Source organism: Juglans regia, chromosome 16 (assembly GCF_001411555.2).
Source record: "Juglans regia cultivar Chandler chromosome 16, Walnut 2.0, whole genome shotgun sequence".
NCBI lineage: Eukaryota > Viridiplantae > Streptophyta > Magnoliopsida > Fagales > Juglandaceae > Juglans > Juglans regia.
The window spans coordinates 14991388-15017412 of record NC_049916.1 but is presented as its reverse complement, the minus strand read 5'-3'; the positions used below and the strand labels follow the sequence as shown (position 1 = coordinate 15017412).

General features: G+C 35.8%; 1 protein-coding gene across 1 annotated transcript; it reads left to right on the top strand.

Annotated features, from left to right (window-relative positions):
* Positions 1–17253: 17253 nt before the first annotated feature.
* LOC108989558 (two-component response regulator ARR11-like) lies at positions 17254–21988 on the top strand. Its single transcript, XM_018963203.2, has 5 exons — positions 17254–17557; positions 19268–19420; positions 19540–19926; positions 20104–20180; positions 20725–21988. The coding sequence occupies exons 1-5, from the start codon at positions 17431–17433 to the stop codon at positions 21721–21723; spliced, it is 1743 nt and encodes a 580-aa protein (XP_018818748.2). The 5' UTR covers positions 17254–17430; the 3' UTR covers positions 21724–21988.
* The last annotated feature ends 4037 nt before the right edge of the window (positions 21989–26025 follow it).

Genomic DNA, 26025 nt, shown 5'->3' with positions numbered 1-26025 from the left:
TATCACTTATTAATAAGTGTGGTTGCTGATAAAACAGAATCTCACAAAGAAAAAAGAGTTGTATTCGTATTGTTGTATTAGGCTTCCTGTGTATTTGATGGGGATGGGACATAAGGATAATGTCCATGTGGAGCTGTTTTTTGGACTACAGGTATTGTTAGGACATGCTTTTGTTTGTTACTGGAAATTTAATTCAGTCCCTCATATATGTTTCTCTGTTTTTTTTATAGAAATAATGATAGATATCCGAAAATGGAATTGGACAGCACTCTGGACACTTGCAAGACTGAAGATTTATGGAAATAGTTGCAGCCAAATAATGGCTTTAGCTGCTGGTTTTGTCTTTGTTGTTGTATTTGTTTACACTCAAGTTAGAGATGTACAATACATTCTTGTTGTTTTATTTTGAAAATTGAACTGAAGTATTTCCTTCCATAGTTGTATGTTGAGTTGTAAGTGTTAATTAATACTTGTGAAGTAGGGAGTATGTTATTTATATGAGATGGAATGAGGTGCTGCTTGGATAGCCCAAACTATATTTTGTTACGGTTAAATGAGAGATTTGAATAAGGTTCTGATTATATTCAATGGAATGAGGTTTTGTGGCCTTTATTTATATGCAATGAAATGAGGTTCTGAAACTTCTGATTAATGGATTTGAAGTCCTGATTTTTTTACACTTCAAAAAACTAATACCCCTTCTACATATTAGATTACCCTTTTACATACCATGATATACACTTCTTGAAAATATTACACTTGAAGAAAATTCTTGGCAGTGCAAGAGAATGGTTTTCGAGTATGGACCTCTGATCCTAGCCAATGCAAAGCGCAGCTGACCTTTGGGGCCATGGGGACTGATTGCTTAGTCATGCATCAAAGTAACTATACTTAGTTACTTTAAAAATAGAAACTTAAGACATTTAATGAAGTCAAATCTACTTCAAAATTATAACAGCAAAATAAATATTTTTCATAGGGTCAAGAAACCTCTTTATCTCGTCTTTGTACTTGTATAGGATCTAATTGTTAGTTACAACCAAAAAGAAAAAGGGAAAAAATTTTGGAACCATAACCTATAAGATTGATCAACTTGCATAAATGATCAGGAGCTTTTGTATTTCATTTACATATTAACTCTTACAAGTTGTAATGCCCCAATCCTGAATGAGTCAGAGGGTTACTACTTGTCACTCAAAATCTTGTCTCAACCATATAGTCATAGACTCCAAAGTTTTCGATAACACATATAACTCGCTGTTTCAAATCAACTAATCCAAAATGAATAATCTAAAACACCACAAAATCTCAAAATAAACCTGAACCTTCCCAAAATACCCAATCGACAAAACAAAACAGAACTATAGAATAAAATGCTTAGATAACCAAAGTACCATCTTTGTACTTATTTCACTATGCTCAAGCAGCCTTATACAAGATTTCTAGTATTGATCCCCAGCTGTACCATCAAAATATCTGAAAAAATATTATGGAGATAAGGAGTGAGTTATCAACAATTTAGTAAGTAGATGACATATACTAATGTGCAAACATATGCATTTACAGAGTTCAGAATGTAGAACAAAATACTTTCTTTCAGAATGCAGAATCAGAATATTTGTTTTCAGAATGCAGAGTCAAAACATGTTATAAAAAATATCAGAGTGAAAGTTCAAAAATATTCATAATCAATATCCCTTAGCATAGCATAAACTGAAACACCACATCGTATCTTATCATATCAGAACAGAGACCATGTTTAACCCTCGTGGTAAGGTTGTGCAAATCTCGGCAGCCAACCGAGCAGAAACAGAATGTGAATCTTCTCCTTATTATTCTTAGAGCCTCGAGTGTGCACACAGGAAAGACCACACAGAAAAGCACTTTGCTTCCAAAGTGGGTGCACCGGAAACAGAAAAGTTGGTACCAACCCGAACAGAGGCCACAGTTTTACACCCATGGTAAGGTCAGAATGGAACAGAAACATAATGTTATGCTAGAGGTTTTCAACAAATACATCATATCATATCAAAGTACAGAACATCTTCAGAACATAACAGAATCATATGACAAAAACATAATTTATGCATAAAATTTTATTTTCGCTCTCTTTTTCTCGGTTCAATAACAGAATGCTAAAATTGCTTATGTCTACACCAGTCATGCTAGAAAATACTTTATTCTTAAATAGAATCTCATGAGTAATGTAGAAAAAATAACTGAGATAGTTCAAATTTCATTTCATAACCGAACATGCATATTTTTCAAAAATCAACCTCAATTCATTTTATTTTTATGCAAAGTCTAGCATAGGAACCCCGCTTACCTAGACTTCTTAACTTTCTGAATTTCTTCAAAACAATGCTGAACGAAAATTTCTTGTCACCTATAAAATAGTTACATGATACTCGTAAATTTCTTGTCGAACACCTATATCAATGCTTAAACCTGAAATATTACGTAACCTATTTTTCCAAAAAAAACTACAACTCTTATAACCCTAAAATATAATCACTTCCCGAATTACCTTGAAATCAAATAACACTTTCAACTTATACATTAATTCTAAAATATTTCTAAAAAAGATAATTTTTGTACCAATATAAAGCGAAACTAAGCCCAGTTTGAAAGAAGATAATTACAATTTTCTGAAAACCCATTGAGGCCCTTAGTACAAATCAGGTCCAAAAATAAAAAATATGCTTCAGCTTAAAAAATCTGAGGGTAAAAATTGTAATTTTAACAAAACTTCCTACCATCTTTACATAAGGAACTTTACGACGTTTTAGTGTGAAAAAAAACTTTCCTATTTTGAAAGCATGCAGGGACCTGTTACGGATGGCAAAGGGATTTCACGATGGAAGCTTACCAAGAGAGAAGGGAGGTCACGGCGGGGCTGGGTTGTGGTGGATGATGGTTGTCCCGACGGCGTCGTACTGAGAGAGAACGGAGAGAGAGGTTCTGAGAGAAAAGGAAGCACCGTGAGAGGGGCTCACAGTGTGGGCAACGACAAAGTGGCTGGGAGCGGTGGAATTGTCGTCTTAAGTAGTTAAGACAATCGGCGTGGGTGGTGGCTTAAAGGCGGTGGGTTGGTTGGGCCAAGACTACTCTGTTTTGGGAAGCAAAACCAGAGGTCCTTCGAAGTTGGTGAGGCTGCGTTCTTGTGTTGAACGGCTGAGGGGTATGGTCAACGGACGGGGCTGGCGACTTGTGATGGCGTTGCCGTGAGAGTGGGTGGCTACAGTTTATGGAAGGGGCTTGGGCAGTGCCAAGCGGAGTGCTACGGTGCACGCACTGGATGTGGCTTTCCCTCGGTACGTCAAAGTGCAAAGGTAGAAGGCTGAAAGGGTCACGGCGGTGTACTGTGGTGCAGACCAAGTTTGTAGGAAAGGTGGCTATGACGGCTGAGCAGTGGCTATCACGGTGGTGGTGCAGGGATGGCATTGTGGGGGGTTGTAACCCAGAGCTAGGCAGCGATGACGCACACGATTAGGCTTTTGTGAGGGTGTTGGACGGCAAACGGGGGTACAAAGATGACTTTGTGTGTGGCCTGTGCTAGCAGGTAATGGGAGGCAACGGTAGCGACTGCATGGAGATTGTGGAGGGTGGCGGCTTCAACGCACGAGAGAGATGGGGAAGGAGACCGCAACACTTTTCTTGGTTTTCTTCATGCACGAAGGATTAAATATATAGGCCAACCAAAAACAAAAATAAACCCTAAATGGATGAGAGAGACGTGTAAAGGTTGGGAGTTTCTAAAAAAAAACTCCCGTTGGTCCTGGATATTACACAAGTCCACCATAATTTTGTATTGTATAAGACCGACCATTCGGCTCTAGTAACTCATAACAAAAATAGTTTCCATACCCCATTCAACCATTTTACAAGCACACCCATAGATTAAAATTAAACCCATGTACAAACTAAGCCCATTCAACCATTTACAATCACACATCAATCCATTATCAAAACAGCTACATTGACACTCATAAATCATCAAATTCCTCAAATTGATCAACTCAAAATTTCTCAACTGCAGTGTCCTTTGCACGTTTCCCTTCTAGTATCCTTTGCATGTTGAACCTTTAATGTATATACCTGTAGCAACCAAGGAAAAAAAATCATAACATGTTTGCATAACACTAACAGCTGTGTATAGCAAGATTAAAAAAATCACTACAATCACCCAAAAATTAACACAAACCAAGATTAAAAAGAATAAAATAACACACAATGATACTCCAATCATTGTCACCAACTGATATATGTTGACATTTTAAATAGTTTCATATGCCAACCACATAAATAGACATACATTTAAAATGTGCCACTTAGTAAATTTGGTTAAAGAGACAAAATTTAAGATGAAGAAAACATTTACGTTTTGAGTTTTACTCATATCTCATTTCTAGGCTTCTTTCATTGCAATAGCAGAAAATTTGGCATTGTTAGTCAAACCAAGGGGCTTAACTGAAAATAGAAAGCCATACAATCTAATTTTCTATTAACTAGTGTGAATAAAGTACAACCACATGCATGGTCTATTTCAAAGTAATCAAACCCAAACTAGGTAGGTGAAGAGAACTTGCATTCTATTCTAATGAGCATTGGAGAAGAGCAGCAACGAAGTTTGGCCTTGACTAATCATAGAAATCAAATCAACTAAAACATAAATTTACGTTTCAATGAGGAGAGGAAGAAACGGGTGCAAGTGTGCTGGTTTACTTTTGCTTACATCTATTTTCAAAACGTCACCTAATATATGTAGTCATTGCTTTTATAGCAACCTCCAATCTCTAGCTAATACCAAATATGCATCATCAAGAAACAACCCCATTAATTTCTAGCAAAATATCATTAATTTACAGCTCATATAACTAAACCCTAGAGGAAAAAAGAGATGTTGTGAAGCCTTCAAATTCCGCTTGGGATCGGACGGACATTTGAAGCGTCGAGACATGCAACACAAGGTTACCTGCCCCCGTTCATGACATATAAGATGCAATATTCCTAACATGCATCTAGCATTATGCAATATTCACAGCGGATAATTTTTTTCTTTAGCAATACTATGCACCAAACTGAAATATCCCAAATACTTAAAACATACGTCATACATAATGACATACTTAAAAAACTGATATCACAACACTAGTCCAAAATGATTGTGATCAAAAGAGTGCTGGAGATTGAACTCCACAAATACAAGTAGTAATATGAGGTAACTACTGTACTAACACCTACGTCGCATCGTCGCTTAGTCGACCGTTTCCAGTTGGTCGATTCCCGATTCTCCTTCAAATCCTGTAATAAGATCTACCATTCGGGGGGAATGGTAGTTGGGACTACCACAGTGAGATTTGATTACAAATCTCAGCAAGTTAACTGGAAACTTCCACACAGGTTAATGATGCATGCATGGCAGTAAAAGCATGAATGCATAATCAAATCATAAGTAATCATAGCATAACTTGACATACAACATAACATAACTGGCATAACTTAAACTGAAACTAAAGCTTAGCATGAACGTGACTTGAAACATAACATGGACTTGAAACATAGCATGAACGTGAACTTGAAACATAACATGGACTTGAGCATGATATAACATAAATATGAACTTAGAACATAACGTAAATGTGAACATAACATAACATGAACTTGAAACATATTCTTGTCTCATGGGATTACCATGATTGCATGAACGTAAACTTGAACATAACATAATGTAAAACATGACTTGAACTTTGAATCTTATTCAATAGACTTAATCATTAAAGTGACCATATGGGTGCTACACAGGTCCCCTTAAGCCGTGTGTCCCTGCCTATTACCGCATCACATCACAGGTTTCTATACCAGCTGTGAGTGCGTTAATACGTACTCCACAGTTGTTGTGGCCCCACGTACTCTACATGTCACAATTGTTGTGTCTCACGTAGTATATGCTCCACAGTTGTTGTGGCCCCATGACTTATTTGTTTGTGCCACACTTGCTGTGGACACACGTAACATAATGTGTGGCACCATCGGCGTTAGTGCCTAGCGCGCTCCGGTGACCAGCTAATTAGGCCTCATTCGCAACCTGTTGACTGTACTTCGTCAACCCAGGGAATTTCACACCTATTTAGATACTCCAGCGTGAACAAAGGAGTTCCACTAGGATATTACCTCATCCTAACGCTTAGGGTCGTGATTGACATGAATAATTTAACTGGCATACATGACATTTCGTAACGTGACGTAATATGAACGTGACATAAAAGACAGAAGTCATGTCGTAGCATAACATGACATGAACTAAGACAGCAAACATGACATACTTCGAGACATAAATGTAATAGAGAACATTTCATAACATGGCATACATGTAACATGCAACATTTTGTAACATGGCATACCATATAACAGATAACATTTGTAACATGGCGTACCATATAACAGACAACATTTCTTAACATGCGTAACATGTGACAGTGAATATTACGTGACATGAAATACATGTAACAGATGGTATACTTAACATGACATACTTGCAATGTATAGCAATACGTGACAGAATATCTTGTGTAACAGATGAATAATTCATGACAGAATAAATTTTGTGTAACAGATAAATATGTAATGACTTGGCATGACACATATGATAACATGCATACATACACTTTAGTTCCCTTACTTATCACTCATACACATTAAACTGATAGTAAGTTAAAAGCTAACTTACCTCGATCTTCGCGCTTCGAGACAAAACTCAAGTGCGATCACGAGAAACTGAAAGTAGTGATTTCTAAAAATTAGAACTTAATCACTAACAATTAGGAATATGGAGAAATATCAACTTAGAGTAAAATTACCATTTTACCCTCTACATGTGAGAAAATGACCATTTTACCCCTAACTTAAGGATTTTGCATCCTAACTCCAAAAATCACCAAAATTTACATACCTTATGTAAATTTTGTCCTAAGCTCAAATATCAATTCAGAAAAATTTAAAACTAAACACAACCATTAAAACTCTATAGGGCCGAAACTAACAAGTCTATTTCCCTTGATTTTGTTGTAATTCTTTCAAATTTCAAAACTCATGATTAAACCAAAATTTTTCTTCTACTATACTCATAACATATTCCTAAGAATAATAATGTTTTGAATCATGAACAAAAGTCATCAAAATCACTAAAACCATACTTGAACTTTTTGATTTTTCTTCTAAGTTCAAAACAGAATTTTGTTTCTAACTTGTTTTGATCAACTTCTTGATCCATGACTTATAAAGAAGTGATCTTCAAACCGAAAAATCACATGGTTCAAAAAGGTGTCCTAAAATAGATCCAAGCTTCAAACTCAAGATCACATGGTTAAACATCACCCAAAACATAAATTTAGTCAAGAACATCATCACTTTGGTCTAACCGAATATCTCAATGCATAAAATTTCATATCTTTGAAACTAACATCAAATATCTTCAAAATAACATTCTAACATGTATATAAGATTCTTAGGATCTTCCAATAAAAATATCAAAGCCATTGGAATAAGTTTAAACCATAAACGATTAAAAATTTCTCAAAACAGAAACTGTTTTTCCTCTTCCAGTTTCTAAGTTTCTAGACCTAAGAAAATATTTTACCAAAACTCTTAATCATGCAACAAATCCTCAAACAATAATCATATACACATGTTAACAGTACTCCATAAAAATTTCGGACCAAGATCTATTCATTAGCTTGGTCAAAAATTCCAAATATAACACTCTCCAGTTTATTGCCCAGAATGACCTTTCTGGGGTCTAAACAACTTTTTACCGATCAAATGATCTTCAAATGGAACGCATAAGATATCCACATAAACTAGACTCCAAAAAAAACAACTTTCATGAAAGAAACTTTGCGAGCAAATACTTACAAAAGCTTCGAAACAGGCGTTCAAAAGAGGTACGAAAAACTGTCCGATAGTGTCTTTTGTGTTCTATGAAGGAAAAGTGTAAAGGAGAGTTGTTTTTCTTGGGAAGTGGACTGGAGAGCCTCTTACACAAGCTATGGAAAGTGATATGACTGAAAGGAAGCTTGAGTGTTGCCCTTTTCTTCTCATAAAAATCAGTTCAAGATCTTTTCTCAAGGTGGAGTGTAAGAGTGAAAGAGTGAGGTGGCCCTTTAGCTTCGTACTTCAAGAACCTTCTAGGCCCTTCTTGTAAAGATCTGGCCAGCCAAGTGGGGGTACAAAACTTAGTCATGAAGCAATCCTATGGTGACCAAATTCGTGGGCCTTAATGGGCCTAAACCGAATGGGCCTAAATTTTGGGGTTTAAAGAGGGTTTGGGTTGCTATCAAGTCCAAATCCAATATCACTTGGCCCAATCAATTTTTCAAGGTTAACAAGGTTGGATAATGATGTTCTAACACAAATTTGAAGGATTAATAGCATGTGAAAGTGATTTAATCAAGTGATTAAACACAATACTAGAAATCGGATTAGAAAATGTTTAGAGGCCAACTTTAGGGTTTTGGGGAAACCGTTTAGGGTTTCGATTTCAACAATTTTTTTGGGCTTTCAATTGGATTCCCACCATTTAGGGTTTCACTAGGATTGAAGCCCTTTTTGATCTGGCACAATTTAGTTGAGCAGATGAAACAAAGTTTTGCTTAACTAGCATGATTTCACAGCTTGATTCCTTCAAATCCATCAAAAGCTCCTCATGGTGCCAAGTGTCTAATATTATTCAGTGCAAAGTGTCTAATATTATTCACTAAGTATGGCTAAGATCTTGCCAAGTGTCCAAATAAAACTTCTCTAATCTAATTTGGTCATTCCACACTGTGATTTTGAAATATTGCAATTCGTGCGCTTACCGAGATTACTATTCACTCCGAAAAAGTGAATCATAAACTTAACACTAAAAAATTCCTAAATATTCATATTAACTTATAGTGAAAATCTTTTACCGAAATTCATCCTCGAAGTGCCCCTAAAAATAATTTCACAATTTCCAACAGACGTTTCGTCCGAAATTATGAAAATAGGCTATTGCGCCATAATATCCTAAATAATCCACTGAGTCTAATGGCATAGACCATAATGTATCATGACACTTCTAACCACCTCAAATAAATAAAACTCATATTTCTAGCACCATAATGAGTGATAACACTGACTATGTTGACAGTCTAAAACCTATGCGATTGGTTGATTTGTAAAAATTTATGGGATTTTTACGAGATTTCTAAAGTCAATAGAAATTCTACCAATGAATTTCTAGCGGGCTGTTACAGATGCTATAAACACAAAGAAAAAAAAAGAAATGCATGACTAAACTCTACAATCACAGAGAAAAAATGAGTAATACATGGAAAAACTTGAAGAAGATTATTTACAAGAAACAATACATTACCCCTCCCGTAGATTTGAGGGCTTCACATCAGTGGATTGAGAGCTTCAATCTGAGTGTGTCGAACTCGCAGAGAAGAAGAAGAAACATTAGAGAAGAAGAAAAAATCTTAGAGAAGAAGAAGAAATCTCAAAGGAGAAGAAGAAGAAGAAATCGTTAGGATCACCTGCAAACTCGAAATCACAGTGCAGAGGAGCTCGGGGCTTCAGGTGAGGAACTCGAAATCTCAGTGTAGATGAGCTCGGGGCTTCGGGGGAGGAATTCGAAATCGCAGTGCATAGGAACTTGGGAACTCGAAATCATAGTGCAGAGGAGCTCGGGAGCTCAGGGGGTGGGGGGAGAAGAAGGAAAGAAAGAAACGGGAAGGGAGAAGAGGAAGAAAGAAACAGGGAGGGAGGAAGAAAGGTAAATGCGGGAGGTTAGGGGGAGAGGAACGAAAGGGACGAAATAAAAATTCAAAATGTGTCAAAAAGTCTTGGGAGCCCCCTGTTTCGACACGTAAGGTGTGCAAGGATGCAGCAAACAGTGGCTCCCAAGATTTTTTCTATTTATAAATGTATATCGAGAAATTGTCTAAGTGGCAGTTTCCACCATTCAAATTGAGGATGAAGTAGGTGCTTACGAATATTTAACTTGTACGTGCCTGTTCCATCAACTCCATTTTGTCTCTCAAACCACCTTTGTGTATGCGCACGTGTTTATGGAACCCCTGAGCTTATATATATGCATGGCTTTTATGCGTTGCTTGGATTAATATATGCAAGTTCTGACTCTTTTGGTTCTGATTTCTTGTTTTGTTCTCTTGGAAACGTCAGGAGAGAATTAGCTACTAGCTAGGCCATACATGGCCCGGATTTTAGGATACAGATCTTGGGTACGTACAACAATCAATCTATTTAAAATCTGTTCTTACGTTACTGGGGCTTTGAGCCCATTATCAAGTACACAAAAGAATATCCACATAATTCTTTTAGAACTTTATTTGATCCTTTTTTGCCAAAAGCAGAATTTCCAACTATTGATCTATATATATATATATTAATATGTGAGATAAATATATATATATATATATATATATTGTTTATAAATATATGCTAAGTCGACTGAATAAATACGATCATGAATTAAAAAAATAAAAATAAAAACCTAATTAATTATAAATATTTAATTTCTAAGGATATTGCATGGTAAATCCTATAAGCATTATCTGATCATCTTCAAGCTAGTTATAAGATCAAGAAATAGTAGTAGTTGATCTAAAGAATAATAATTTATTCTTATTTTTTGTTTATATTTAAAAAAGAAGGTGAAAAAAGAATATATAAACAGATAAAGTACGACAGTCGTCGAAGTATCGATCATATCATAAGGGAGAGCCATATATATTCTATAACTTTTGAATAAACAAATGAAAAGCTCCACCCCCACTTAAATTAAAGAGATCATCAAGATGGTTGCATGGAGTATACTTGTGCATCCTCTGGCCTATTTCTTGCTCATGATCAATCATGCTCTCTAGCTCACTCCTCAACTAAAATAATTCCCTTGGATATTAAAGAATAATTTCTTAGTGGGTATTTCCTTTTACAGCCATTGTGTTTTTCCTTGAAAGCCCCTCATGATCTATCTCCTCTACCCGTAATTAAAACCTGTACCACCATGGTCAGTAGTACCAACTCATTAATCACTAATAAAATATATAAAGAAAAAACAAAACAATTAAATTAAGCTAATACTCACGACCGACATTATTAGCATAATTAATTAATTTGAAATTAGGAAATTAATGGATTTGATCCACTAAGCAGGCTAGCTAGCTCATGAAGATGATGGATCATGCAGCTAGCTATCACAAAGTGGAGCAAGAAAACTTGCTTTTCTTGGTCATTAATTTAATGATCATATATAATAATAACCAAGTGTCAAAATATATGGAGCAAATGAGAGTACGTGTCGTCAAACTAGAGGGCTAGCCGCCTCGAAATCTTTAAAATATTTTTGGGTAGGGTTTTGGTGGCCTGATCATCTGCACACAATGATTAGCTACGTACCTGCTGGCCTTAGATTGTGTGATCAATTATGTTGGGTCCGTACACTTTTTTCAGTCCAATAATAATAATATATAATTCCACATGAAGCCCATATATATAAATATAGGCTTCTTCTTTTTTCTTTTTTAACGTGATTGAATATATAATGTTTGTTATTCTATTTACGCATGTATCATTATGTCATTAGTTTAATTGAATTCCATATATATATATATATATAGATAATAATTTAGGGCATGCACTACTTAGAAGTTAGTGTTTTTCAATATATAAAAGTATATAGTTAGATTCAAAACTCACCTTAACTCATCTCATCTCGTTATTATTACTTTCTTAAATTTTTATATAAAATATAATAAATAATTTAATTTTTTTAAATCTCAAAATAAATTTTTTAAATTTTCACACAAAATATAATAAACAATTCAACTTTTATTCGACGATTCACAAATCATCTCAACTCATCTCTAAATTCGAACCACTTATTTCTAATTGTAACCAACTTCTTGTTCATTTGGGAAAAATGAAAAAATAATGGGAGAGAGATTATGTGAAAATATATATTGAGGTCCAACCATCGATGATATGCAGGATCAATAATCCTATAGTTAGAAATATATATATATATAAGAGTAGAAGTGTTAGATTCATAAAAAGATTTTATAAACGTGAATTCACGTATTGATATAGTTTGATCATGTGATACGCTAGATCTATTTTATAATATAAAAAAAATTGTAAACAGTCGTATATACCATGCGCGCATATCATGAAGTCATGACTTTAGTTTGTGAATTTAATTTTGTAAAATCTATTAATTATAATGGATGAGTCATTTCTCATTAAAAAAAAATAAAAAAGATTAATGTGTAAATGAGTGATACTGCAGTAAATTAAGGTTTGTGAGACGGAATACTAGAAGTGGAAATTAATAACATTTTTCATCGTGAGTTTATAATGGGATCTCTGAACTTGAAATCGTGTGTGATCAAAAGGTGACAATGTGAAAGCGTGAGAAATACGTCCCAATGCAGGGAGAAAGTGCACACACAAAGCAAGTGGCAGCATATTTGACCTGAAGATTTTGTGTTTTCTCCGTACCATTACCTTTTAGGGTTTTACAATTATCGGTCTAAAATGCTTTTTAACAGCTGATCTATACTTTTTTAAGAAGTTGCCGGAGGGTAGACATTGCAATTTGCACGTATATCATGATATTATGATATTAAGGCTCGGTTTCGATTCGAGAATCACTCAATTTTATTTTATTTTATCGTTATAATTTTTTTAAATTTTTTATATAAAATATAATAAATAATTTAATTTTTTTAAATATCAAAACAATAATAATATTAAAAAATAATATTTTATTCAACTTTTAACTTTCATAATTTAAAATCATTTTATCTCATCTCGATCACTATCCAAATCCCACCTAATATAATATTACTAGTAAAAGATTATGAATTCTATCCATTATTTGATCATTTTATTATCATATTTCCTAATTCATCTCATAATATGTTATTTAATGACTAGAAATTATTTGTTATATTCTTCTTGTGAATCAATAATTTAATGTCACATGAAAAAATGTTAAGAAGTTGATGTACTTAAAAATGAGGATAGATAGAATTTTTCGTTGTAAAATATTAAGATTTCTATATGTTATTCTAATATCTGATCTCCTAATTTATTATTATAAGAAGTGGATATATATATATATACTACTTAATTGCAACTTGTTGTATAAACATGTTAGTTATTATATATGGGGTTCGTTACAATTATAAAATAAAGTCAAAATATAAATATTTTTTTATGCTTTCTGATCGTGATCAGTTTGTTCGAAACATGAATATGTTAATTAAGTAAGATTTTGCAAGTCCAAATACAAGTTGACAAGGAAGAAGAAGATGAAGATCATCATGCGGGGGGGTCTTCATCAGTACAAGCTAGCGGCCAGCTCAGGTGTTGGATTTTTTGGTCGTGTAGTACCAATTCCACTAAAATATTTGATGGAATTTCACTGATCACCAAAGTACATAAAAGATGTATTAAACTATGTGAATTATTGGGCATCGACCAATTAATCTTAATAAAGTTTCCCTTGCATCCTCCCACTCCCACTTGATCTATTTTTTTAATTTTGTCATGGTTTTTAAATATTATTAGTATGATCCAATAAGAACAAACATGTGTCACGCCTTCATTGGTTGACCATCGCAAAAAGTCAGAGATCGAAAATAAGACAATTAAAATCTTATGATTTTATACTAATCAAACCCTCATTCAAATGGTTTTGGGCACATCCAAAAACTACTCCTCTCCCTCCCCTTGACCAAACTTTCCTTTTTGTCCTTCAAATGCATTCCACGTGCCCATTACGTGTTTATCTATTAGAACTTACCTATTTGTTTTATCTTCCTTAATGGCCCTAGTTAGTACAAGCATGCATTATTATTATTATTATTATTATTATTATTATTATTATTATTATTATTATCATTATTGGTATTATTAATTTCTGATAAAGGGTGTTTGAAGTTTATTTATACTGACCAATCTATTGAGAAATTTATAAGTACGGTCGTTTCATTTTACATGCATTGGGATATTGTGAGACTATGCTAGCTAGATCCTGATCAAGTACGACTGATTTCAGAGAAGATTATTGTGTAAGTCAGAGTTATAGAACTCTTAATTACATACTTTTATCAAGATTTGATCAGTATCCATACATGACTTTGATTTATTTTGTGTTGCACTTATTTAATTTACTCCTAAGGTTTCCACATTTTAAAGATTTGAGAGAAAATAATTGGCTGTAACATGAGATACCATGCATATTTCTTTTTTTATTTAATCTTTAGGCAGGATATTATAAGTTCTTCGTTACTTAAGTAAATAGTTCATCTTGTCTTATTTGACGTTTTCAAATTAATTAAGGGTATAATTTGGTTTTTGGGTTCTTGAAGACAATTGAATTAATCCCATCAAGTTGCGTTAGTTTGAATATTCAGTATTTCAGCAATTTTGGCTTTGGATGGAATATATTTGGACTCGATAATTTATTTTCTTCACAAGTTATAAATTGATTAATTAGGTCTATATATAATCCTGCTGAGCTGAGTTGATCTTTTGAATTGTCGGACTTTGCTAGCTTGATTCAAATAACTTGTGCTGAGCGCTCGTCGACTTGAGCTGATCTTTTGGATTGTAAGGCTAAATTTGGCTCAAATAACTCAAACTTGAGCTCGAGCTACGTGCTCTCAGCCAGTCGAGCTTGACATTAGTTTGAGCTAAGTTGAGTTATTATTATTTTTTATATAATATATCCATTACAATATGTAACTAGTCGATATTCATATATATCTAATAAACATACTTTTATGTTGACATAAGTTAGTTATTAGTAATATACATCTATTATATATATGTGTGTATATTAGCTTTACAATTATATTATAAAATAGCTAGTATAATTTAATCACTTATGGACTTAAGTAATAAACATAGGACTATATATGAATTATATATATTTAATATATAGACACAAGTAACTTGATTGGATGTTACATTACATATTTATTGGTTTCTACGTATATACGGATGCATGGAACATATGAAAAACTCAAAAGTTATTAGTTAATTTATCCTGACATTTAATGTTCAGACCTCATGAATCGTGGTGAATGTTGCTTACAAAGAGGGATTATATATAAAAATTCTCTAACATCCACTAAAATTTAAAATATGAATTACTATATATGAAAATCCATCTTGTATAATATCTTTTTTTTTTTCTAATTAAAAAATTTATTTTGGACATGCATTCAATATTACAGGCTCATGAGCGTGCGTTCTATATATTCATGAATACTGTAAAATGATCTCCAACTCTAGTTCTTCTACTTTTTCTCGAAGCATGGAGTTTTCGGCCTCGTATGAAGCCATAATATTAAAATTACTTGGTTTTCTACGTATAATAATAATAATAATAATAATAATTATGCTGGTTTCCTCCAAAAGGAATATGAAACTCAAAAGTTATTTGTTAATTTACTCTCATAATTAATGTTATTCAGACCTATATCATGAATTAATTATCGTAACGAATGCTTGCAAATTAAGAGGGATAATAATTCTCTAACATCCATTTAATTCATTTAAAATATGAATTATTCTGAAAATGCATCTTGTATGTCTTTTTTTTTCCTCATTACAAAATTTATTTTGGAGATCATGTAACATTGCACGCTGAGCGTTCTATTATGATTAATTCACAAATCTCCAACTACATATAGTTCTACTTTTTCTCAAAGCATGAAGTTTTCCTCTTATATATAATAATATATATATATATATATATATATATATATATAGAGCCATGTCATCAAACTATTCCGGCCTATTATAGTCCCATCATCCTCTTCTCATGATTTGTGAATTATTAAATGAAAATTAAAAATAAATTTAATTAACTTAAAACATAAAAATAATATATTCAATGAAATTACTACTTTTATTTAGAATATTGATAGTTTTATTAGAAATTATGCTAACAATATTTACATTCTTTACAAATTTTACTTATAGTATGATATTTCAAGATACTCTAATTAGTTAATTACATAAGATTTCGTTTATTTAATAAATTTAGTAATTAATATAATGTTAATATTATTATATTATTTATATCATAATAAAGTAATACTAGCTACTCATCTTCTCAATTCTCATAATCTTCCCATGTATCATTTTATGATGTGGCATTAGATAATTAGAGACTATTTATTATATTTCACTTGTAAACCTATAATGATCTAATGTCACATCATGGGATGTGAAGATGATACTGAGAAAAATGATGTTGAATAGATTTTTTCATCATAATATCATAACGAGTAAAAAGAGAAATAATTATTTGAATGTCAAAATTAAGGGCATGTTTGGACACTATGAGAACTCTTAAAATTTTCAAATTTCTTTATAATTTCATTAACAAACATTTTTCAAATACAAAATAATTTTTAATTTCAAAATTTTATGTTTTCCATTAAATCATTAGTTAATCATTATTCAAATACAAAAATCAATATAATTTTTACAAATTTTAAAACAAAACACAAAGTCAATACGAGTTTTACAATCTTTAAAACAAAAATAAGATTAAAAAAATATATTCAATCAATATTTTTACTTTATAATATTTTTATCTAATTATTTATCTCTCCTTCACAAAATTCAATGAAACATCATCATGCAAACTATTACACTACTATTTATAAAATTATGAGATACTCCAAATGCACAACATACCCGATTGCATCAATAAGCTACAATATTAAAATGAAAAATTCTACTTATCATCTCTTATACCATATAATAATTTATAATTTATTATTTGTGTCATTCTATTTAAATATACATATATTGATATGTAAATATGTATATTTAAATAATAAAATAATAATATATTATATATTGATATGTAATATAAAGATGATAAATAGTATTTCTTAAATTTATTAGATGCCTTTTATTATTCAATTATTCGTTCGCAAAGACTCTCAAATCGATGCTCGATCTTCTGCCTCTTTCTTTCTTTGGGTAGGCCAGATTCAACCATTCGATTAATTTCTCCTAACTTTTACCCTTTTATCTTTATCTCTCCCACACTCTCTCAGCTGTTAAGACGCTTTGTGTGTTTTTTTTTTCTTTTCTTTCCAATTCTGGATGATATTTTTATATACTTTTTTTCTTGTATTTTGGAAGAGACGGGACAGAGAGAGAGAGAGTCCCGAACCGAAAGGTGGCAGAGGCTAACGTGCGCCATTTATATATTTAAAACTCTGTAAAGACGCTGATCCTTTGTCGTCTCGGCTTTGTCTTGCAGAGAATCCTCGCCCCCCTCCCTCCACTCGCCCACCGCCACCTCAAATTCCCCACTCCACTTCATTCTGAATTTCCAGCTTCTTCTACATGGAGAACGGCTTCTCTTCCCCTCGGAGCGAGTCTTTCCCGGCAGGTCTCCGGGTGCTCGTCGTTGATGACGACCCCACGTGGCTCAAAATTCTCGAGAAGATGCTCAAGAAGTGCGCCTATGAAGGTGCGTCCCCACTTGACTTTGCTACAGTTCACCGTCTGTGTTGCTAAAATATTCTCTGCGTTGCTTTTTATTATGGCACTTCGTAGTTCCTAATAATACTTGTTAGTTACGAGTTGGGTTTGTCCGATCATGTCTTGATTCTAAGCGTAATGGCTTCTGGGTATGTTTCATTGTTTTCACGAGGTATATATATTCTATGTTTCCTTAGGTATTAGAGGAGCATGAGAAAGTTATAGCTTCTGTCTTATGCACAGTCGTTAAGTCTGCGTATCCTTGAACATGACTTAAGGATGCTAGCTTGTATTTTGTTCGTCTATATGTTTGTTTATTTTTTCAAGTGAAGGTTTATTATTGAAATTGTTAGTTCGGTTAATGATAATTAACACTCAAATTGATCAGGGTTGATCTGAAAGATAGTATTGCTTAAGAACATGACCTAATGGCGTAGGTGTTTCAAGATTACTGAGTTGAGGTGAGCTGCATAAACAAGTTTCCGATTTTAACTGCCCTGCCAATCTGGCATTTTTTTACAGGGTAGGTAATTTTTTCTTTTTTAATAGGAAAAATGAAAGATATTTCTTTTAGAGATAAAAAGATGTTAATTCTCCATTAGTTTTGTATACTTATAACACAGGAAAATGTAACTGTTGTTTGTAGTGTTTTTTCTTTTTTTGTTTTTTTTGGGCTGAACCAACTTTCTGAAAGGTGGTGAATAAGGATAACGCTTCTTTGGAGACTGTGATAGGGTACATATATAATTCTTATCTATGTTAGTTGCTGTGCAAAAAACCTTTTCTGGAATCTCTATCATGCCTTTTTTTGGTGGTTTTCAATAAAGAGCTCAATTTGAATATTATAGACCTTCCAGCTTGATCTTGAAACTCACAATTGAGTAAAAGTACCTGATTCGTGAAGCAGGATTGTGAACATTTGCAGTCAGTAAAGTACCACCGTATAACATTACCCACTAAAACACAAAAAGAAAAAAAAACCACCAAGAAAAGATAATCTTCTATATGATATTATTGTGGCGAGGTGTGATGAAGAATCTAATGACATTTTACCTTGTTGGATGGCTAATTGGCACTCAAGTGGCAAAAAGAGTGTTGTTCTGGCAAGTATGCATGTAATGCCCAGCCAAATGAACAATATCTTCTCTTTGACCTCAACCATTAGCATCCGAAACCTTTATCAGACATGATCAGAACTTCCTCACCTTCAAAATCTATAGCTTTATTATATGTTTCACACAACCAATATTGTTACTTATTGTCCTGCCACCAGATCAATTTACCAAATTCTGTCCAGTATCATATTTTCAGTTGCATCCTTTTACCTTATTGGCCAACAATTTATTACTCCATTCCTAAGCATCTCTTCAGTCATTCCCTTCGTTCAAATGGCATTACTTCTTATCTTATCTGCTTTCTTTTATGTATGATAAGAGAAACAAATAGCAAAGGCCTTTATTTGCATGTAACTGGTTGATCTAAAAGAAAGGAGCAGAATTTATTGATCTAAGAAAAGTGCATTTGCTTTATATCTCTTTGTTACATTGTGACTTTTGGTTTGAATGAGTTTAATTGCACAGGATAACACCAGCTTCTATGACTATACTCAGCCAATTGATCAGCTCCAGGATGGCTGCACCAAAAATTTGAAACCATTCTTATGACTTCTGTTTTTTCTCTTCTTTCATTTTTTTTGCAGTGACTACATGTGGTCTGGCAAGAGAAGCTTTGAACTTGCTTCGGGAAAGGAAAGATGGGTATGACATCGTAATCAGCGATGTTAACATGCCTGACATGGATGGTTTCAAACTTCTTGAGCATGTTGGACTAGAGATGGATCTTCCTGTCATCAGTTAGTTATCCTACACTAATACATGAAACATTTTCTAACATGCTAAAATTTATTTTACATTTATTCACATTCATTGGCATCCCTCCTTCTGACGAGTTGCATTTTATGAATCTATACAGTGATGTCTGTTGATGGAGAAACAAGCAGGGTAATGAAAGGAGTTCAGCATGGAGCCTGTGATTATCTCCTCAAGCCGATAAGGATGAAAGAACTCCGGAATATATGGCAGCATGTCTTCAGAAAGAAGATACATGAGATAAGGGACATTGATCATCATGAAAGTTTTGAGGGTATTAGACTATCAATAAATGGATCAGAATTTTCGGAAGATTGTATCATGTTTAGTGGAGAAGATCTGACATCTTTTAAGAAAAGAAAAGATTTTCAGAACAAATATGATGAGAGAGACTATGGCGATCTTTCTTCTACAAAGAAACATAGAGTGGTGTGGTCTGTTGATCTTCATCAGAAGTTTGTCAAAGCTGTAAATCAGATTGGTTTTGATAGTAAGTATGATATAAACTTCCATTTCTAGAGTTACTTTTTTGCAACATGTGAATTAAAAAAACTAAAGAAATGTTAAGTTGTTATTGTTTAGTTTTCTTTATGTGATCCTCAATCATGCAGCTGGTATCTTTATCTTCTTTTCCATGAAGCCATGACATATGTTGTCTGTTTGGCAGAAGTAGGTCCTAAAAAGATACTCGATTTGATGAATGTGCCATGGCTGACTAGAGAAAATGTTGCTAGTCACTTGCAGGTAGATGCCTCACTCTTTAGGTCTTCATCCTATGAATGGCTAAATCTAGTAGGGCTTTTACAAAACTTCTCCTTATGGAATAGTTGCCAAGGAATTGCTACACACGCGTGCGCGCACACACACACGTGGATCCATAATGTTGTATATAACTGTAAGCTTTTTAGCACTTCTATTCAATATATCTTCTTTTGTTGGTATTTACACGAAAGAAATAAAGGTCACCTCTCTCTTTGAGATATACATTCAAAATATTCTGGTCCTTCTAAGTTTGCATATGCTTTAATTTTGAGTGAATTTCTATTCAGTTTCACCACAACTGCATTTTTAAGGCCCTCTGTTAGTGATTTCACTTGAACCTTAGAAATCTTCCCACCTTTTTAGCATATCAAAATGTACAGAAACCACAGCCAAGTTATTGAATCAAACAAAAATTTAGAAAGAAAGTGTTGTGTACTGATCAAGTCATTATGAATCAGTTTGAGCATCAAGGGAAGTCTCATATGGTAATATATATATATATATATATATATATATTCTTTTGCAGAAGTACCGCCTCTACTTGATTAGACTGCAGAAGGAAAATGATCTGAAAGCTTCTTTTGGTGGTATAAAGCATTCAGATGTTCCTTCAAAGGATACTTCTGGAGGTTTTGGCCTGCAGAGTTCAATCCACACGAACCAAAATGATGTTGCCAATGACAGGGACCAGTTTTCAGGCAGTAACTTCTATGGTCAGGACCTGGATGCCAAAAACAATGAAGGTGATCAAGAGGAAATTGTTTCAGAGCCCAGGCCAGATTCCAAGAAACCGTTGACTGCAGATGTTCCTGATCCTCAGGACACAAGGAGCTCACAGATGAGCTTTGATCATTCTTCTGCATCACTGGGATCTGATGTAAACTATACAGAGTTTGATTGTAGCATCCCAAAACAGTACCCTTGGAGTGAATGTCCGGAAGTTCAATCCAAACAGGAACATAAACTTCTTCTTCAGTTAGAGGATGGCTTTAGCCAGCAGCCACCAGGTGTTCCACAGCATTACATTGAAATTGATCAACTACAATCAGGCAGAGATACAAGTAGCCCTATAAAAAATGAACCTGTGCTTGTCGAGTACAAGAGCCATCATGAGAGCCATATCAGTCCAAAGGAAACTGCAATTGACAATTTTTCTGTTCAATCCAAGAGCCTTATCGCATATCATCAATCTTTTGAGCCCAGTTCAACTGCAATAAAGAGCATGAAACCACAGGCTGTCGATCTGAGCTGCATTACAGACTTAGAACCTTGCCAACGAAACCTGATATCACCAAGTGACTTGACTTTTCCACCATTCAATGAGGACCTGACGGTTTGCTGGCTACAAGGTGATTTCCTAAATAAGAATTTTGGACTCCCAAATATGGAGTTTGCTGACTACAGCGACCCCGGCTTTATCGCCGACATTCCTGTCCACTTGTATGACACACTAACTTCTGACTACGAGTGTCCCTATGACCCAACAGAATATCCTATAGTTGATCAAGGTCTATTTATATTATAACCTTGCCATCTTGCTTGAAGAGAGGATCCTTTCTTCTTAGGCAACCAAAATTAAGTGGATTATTTCCAAGTACTTTATGGATCAGGAAATAGTTCTCCTGATCAGTTTCGACCTGGATGTTATAATTTTGTATTATAGGACTGTTGCCGAACTTTTACCATATTAAGTTTGCTTGTTGAAGTTTGGTCCTTAACTTGGGACGTGCATTAGGACTGTATTTATGGATGTTAATTTAAGATAAAACATGCAAGCCAATGAGTACGTAGATGGGGCACTATATATGAGCAAAACGTCCTTTATCTTTGCAACTTCTGTGATCAGAACAAAATAATTTCATCTGTAGAATAAAAGATAATCATCCGGCCCTCGCAGACCGCTGATTTTTTTTCCTCGGCAATTGCATGCTATTATATTGACATAAAATAAAAAGTAACCCTTGGTAAGAAGTACAACTTGTTTGATATATTGTCATAGCTAGATTAATCTGGTTGGTTTACTTACATGTCACTTTTGAAAGGATTTTCCTTGGTTATTTTTGGGTAAAAAATGTAGCATGTCATCTATGTTAAATTTCACATTGTATTAGATCAGCAGAGCTCTTGAGCTTAAACTCTAACGTTACTGTTAACATCGTGTTTCGAACACCTTTGGGCCAAGTTCCGACAAATTAGGTCTTAAAAAACAGGTCCTGCAAAAGGTAGAAAGACTGTGATTTTGAGAGGACAACCTAGGGGCCGGGTAACCTCCGATGTCAAAGTTAGTAAATTTTATTGGAGGGTAGCAAATAAGTAAAAGAGTCTAGGGATCAGAGAGATATTCTCGTATCTGGGATATGCTATTTATACTATAAGTTTGAGAAGCAGATAGCGCATGCTCCCATGAAGTCTGCATCCCTCGTACTGTTCCTTGTATCAAAGTCTTTAAATGTGGCGTGGCTTTGCGACAGCTTCATTAATGTGGCATGTTTCCCGGGTGGTGGAGCCATTAATGCGGCATGGTTATCCGACCTCCTTCTCTCAGTCTGTCTCCTCTCTAGGTCGTTCATGCCTTCTTTGTCAGTAGATCAATGGCTCCTTATATATTACCCCTGTTGTGCGGGCGAGCACTTGAGGACTGGACACTACTTGAGGGTTCCTCAAATTGACAAGTCTCATCCCCTATAACACCATCCCTCCTGCAGGTCGTGTTCAAAGGAGCTTTCTTGTGGGCTGGATTAGGGGCTCTCTACTCCGGGTCGGGCTTTTGATCTTACTTCCCTTCAATTCATAGGCCTCTTGGGCTTAGTGGGGGGAAATCCCCTTACAGTTACCATGATAATTCTCACTGGACGAGTATGGTGAGAATTCTTTCATATCCGATCTCGTCTTACTACTAAGGCCAGGATCCTTATTATGTTGTTCTGAAGTCTGGGAGGCCCCCACTGATTGGCGTTTCTGATGGGGTTCCTATCTTCCTTGATGGGCTCACATTTTCATAATGTCTTTTCAAGTTCATTAATGAAGAGGGGTCAGGTGGCTTTTCGTGTTTGTGTCGCTTTGTAAACTACATTCCTAGAATTCGAAACGGCGAGTACCCCTGTTGCCATGGTGTGTGAGAGTCTAACCATCACCCTCTTCTTATATAACGTGAGAGAGGGACTTACTTCCCACCTACTGCACTGTGATTGTCCCCACTACTTTGGTTCTCTCGATTTTTCTTCTCTTCAACCAATCTTCTTTGCTACTTCGTGCGCTGGCAGTTATGGCCTTCGAAAGATTTGTTCAACCCAATGTTTCTGGTAGGGGCTCTGCTGATACTGGGTCTTTGTTTTTGGGTAGCGGATGGCGCTCACTACCACCAAATCAACGCTAGCCTCCTTAGCTCTCACCTACCAAGTACCAGAGACTGCCTCCTTTAAAGTTCCTGGCCTTGATGAGGGCCGTCAATGCAGAGAGTCATTCTACTAGGGTGGCTCTATACGCTTCCATGTTTGCATGCAGCTTGAAAATACCATTCCCTTGCCCTGTTCATGACCTTCTAGACCGCCTTGGATTGGCTCTTTCCCAACTGCACCCGAATGATGCGGACCTTACCGATCGTGAGTTTCTTCTCACCCACAGGGTGCTATGGCAAAAGGGGAGGGAATGTATTCAGTTTGAAAGCAATACACGCTCTGGTCACCCTGGAGTCATGGTACTGTAAAGTGAAAGACTGGTCTCCCAAATTCTTCTTTGTATTTGGCCACGGTTGGGAATTTTCGGTAGGCCAGGTGAATAGCAGGGAGTTCCCAATACGGAAAGACTACGAAAAAAATCCTGGAAGACAAAGTTGTGCGTTTGTCAGCCATCCCTTACGAAGTGCGGTGTATTGCGAGTGTATGAGAATGGGTGCAAAACAAACCTGGCAGCGTTTTCTTTGAAACCCTCATTTCCTAGGAAGTCTAAGGAGCTCTCTGCCTCCTCTGAGACACCTTCCGATGACAGGTTGGTCGTCGCGCGGCCCCAAGTTGCTCCATCTCGAAAGAGTTCTTTGAACCTTCCTCCACCGGACAAGGAGAAGAAAATCCGCCGGGAGAGTGCCCGGGCCGAGGATAAGCCTCCCCTCGGGGCTCGAAACCCCTTATTGCGGGGGTTGGCTATCTTGGAGGCTAGCTATCCCATTGCTATTGCGATTCCAATGCAGGTGTCGACGAGTGAACTAGTGAGCAGTCTTCTCACAATGCCTTTACCAGTGGTCACTGTTGAGGCATCCGGGGGGGAGTTTTTTTGCGTCCACCACTCCTGACAAGGGACAACATTCTTCTTCATGGATCTCACCTCTTTCTTCGTCTCGTTTGGCCATCAGCAGTCATTCTCTCAAGGCTGCTGATGAGGGGGTGGCAACTACTTCTAGCAACAGTGCAGAGGTAAAAGACCATATAGTAGGTAGGTCCCCTTCAAACGTTACAATCTGCGGGGGTTCAAAGAGTCCTGCTGCAAGTCTCTTAGCCGGTGAAGGTCTGAGGAGTCTAATCATTGACCCACTTGTCCTGGTTGAGTTTTCTGAGGAAGTTGGTTCTGCAGGTGTTATAGTCGGCGAGGATCGGCATGATGAACCATCCACCCAGGCTGAGTATCCACTAGAGGGTGATTCTCTTCCAGATATTGCATTCAACCTTAATCCAGGGGGTTTGAGCGGGGATCCGCTTGTTCCCCCTGAAGTCTCCCCTTCTTTGTCCCAACAGGCCATGGAGGGGAGCCGAAAGGAGGCCATTGATCAGGTCATCGAGTGTTTTTTTGGCTTTTTCCATGAGGTTTGACCGTTTCTTTCCCATCTTCTTCTTCTTCTTCTTTTCTTTTTAGCCTTTCCTTGTTGTTGCCAGGGTACTTCCCAGCTTGCAGCTTTCATCGTGGATGACCAGGAGGCAGCCGTTTAGAAGGACTTGGATCGTGCTCATGGTGAAATGGAGGAGAGGGAACTGTTGAAGCGTGAGTTGGAGAGGACGTGACTCAACTTGGTGGACGAGTGCGAAAGAGCAAAGACTGGAGTGTCGTAGGAGGAAACACAAGCAAAAGTTGTAGTTGGAGAAGGTCCAATTGAAGCGGCTTAACCAAAGCCTGCAGGACTACCTATTCCGAGCGCAGGGGGAGAAGGAGCAGTTGGACAAGTTGAACCAAAGTCTTCAGGACGTCACCCTCTCCCTACAAAGGCAGCTGAAGTGGTTCTCATGATGAAGCATGGGGATGCGGGGTCGTCAAGGGCGGCAGGTCAATGCGAGCATTCTTTTTGGAGAGTCTAGAGCTGCGTTCGAGATCTTTCACCAAGTACCTTCAGTGGTTTGTGCTTGCCGATATTTCCACCAGTGATGTAGCCTTTCAAACCAGTCACGACCTAGGAAGGAAAGAGATGCCAGATGCTTTCCCCGGTCTAGTTATTCTTGTGCCAACCGTTGTCCCCAGCGTTGAGATTTAAAGACTTTCTTGTTCTGTTACCCCTTTTTTATTTTTGCCCATATGTATCCGCACTCTGTCACCCAGCGACTTGTATATACATATATATTGACCAGTATACATACCTTGTTTTTATGTCTATTTTTTGCCTGTTTTTGCTTTGGTGGCCGGCCTGAGAAATTATGGTGAAGGGGTTCGTAGGGCTTCTACCCACCTTGCTGGCTGGTCACGCTACGCTTGCTTATCCTTTTTGGTCAGTCATTCTCAGGGCACGACCATCGCTTTTAATCACGTTGTACTTTGTTGTTTTGGATGGCCATGCCCGACCTTGCTTTCTTCATTATATTATGCTATTTAGGCAGCCACGACCCGTGGTTGGGTTCAAAGACTCTCA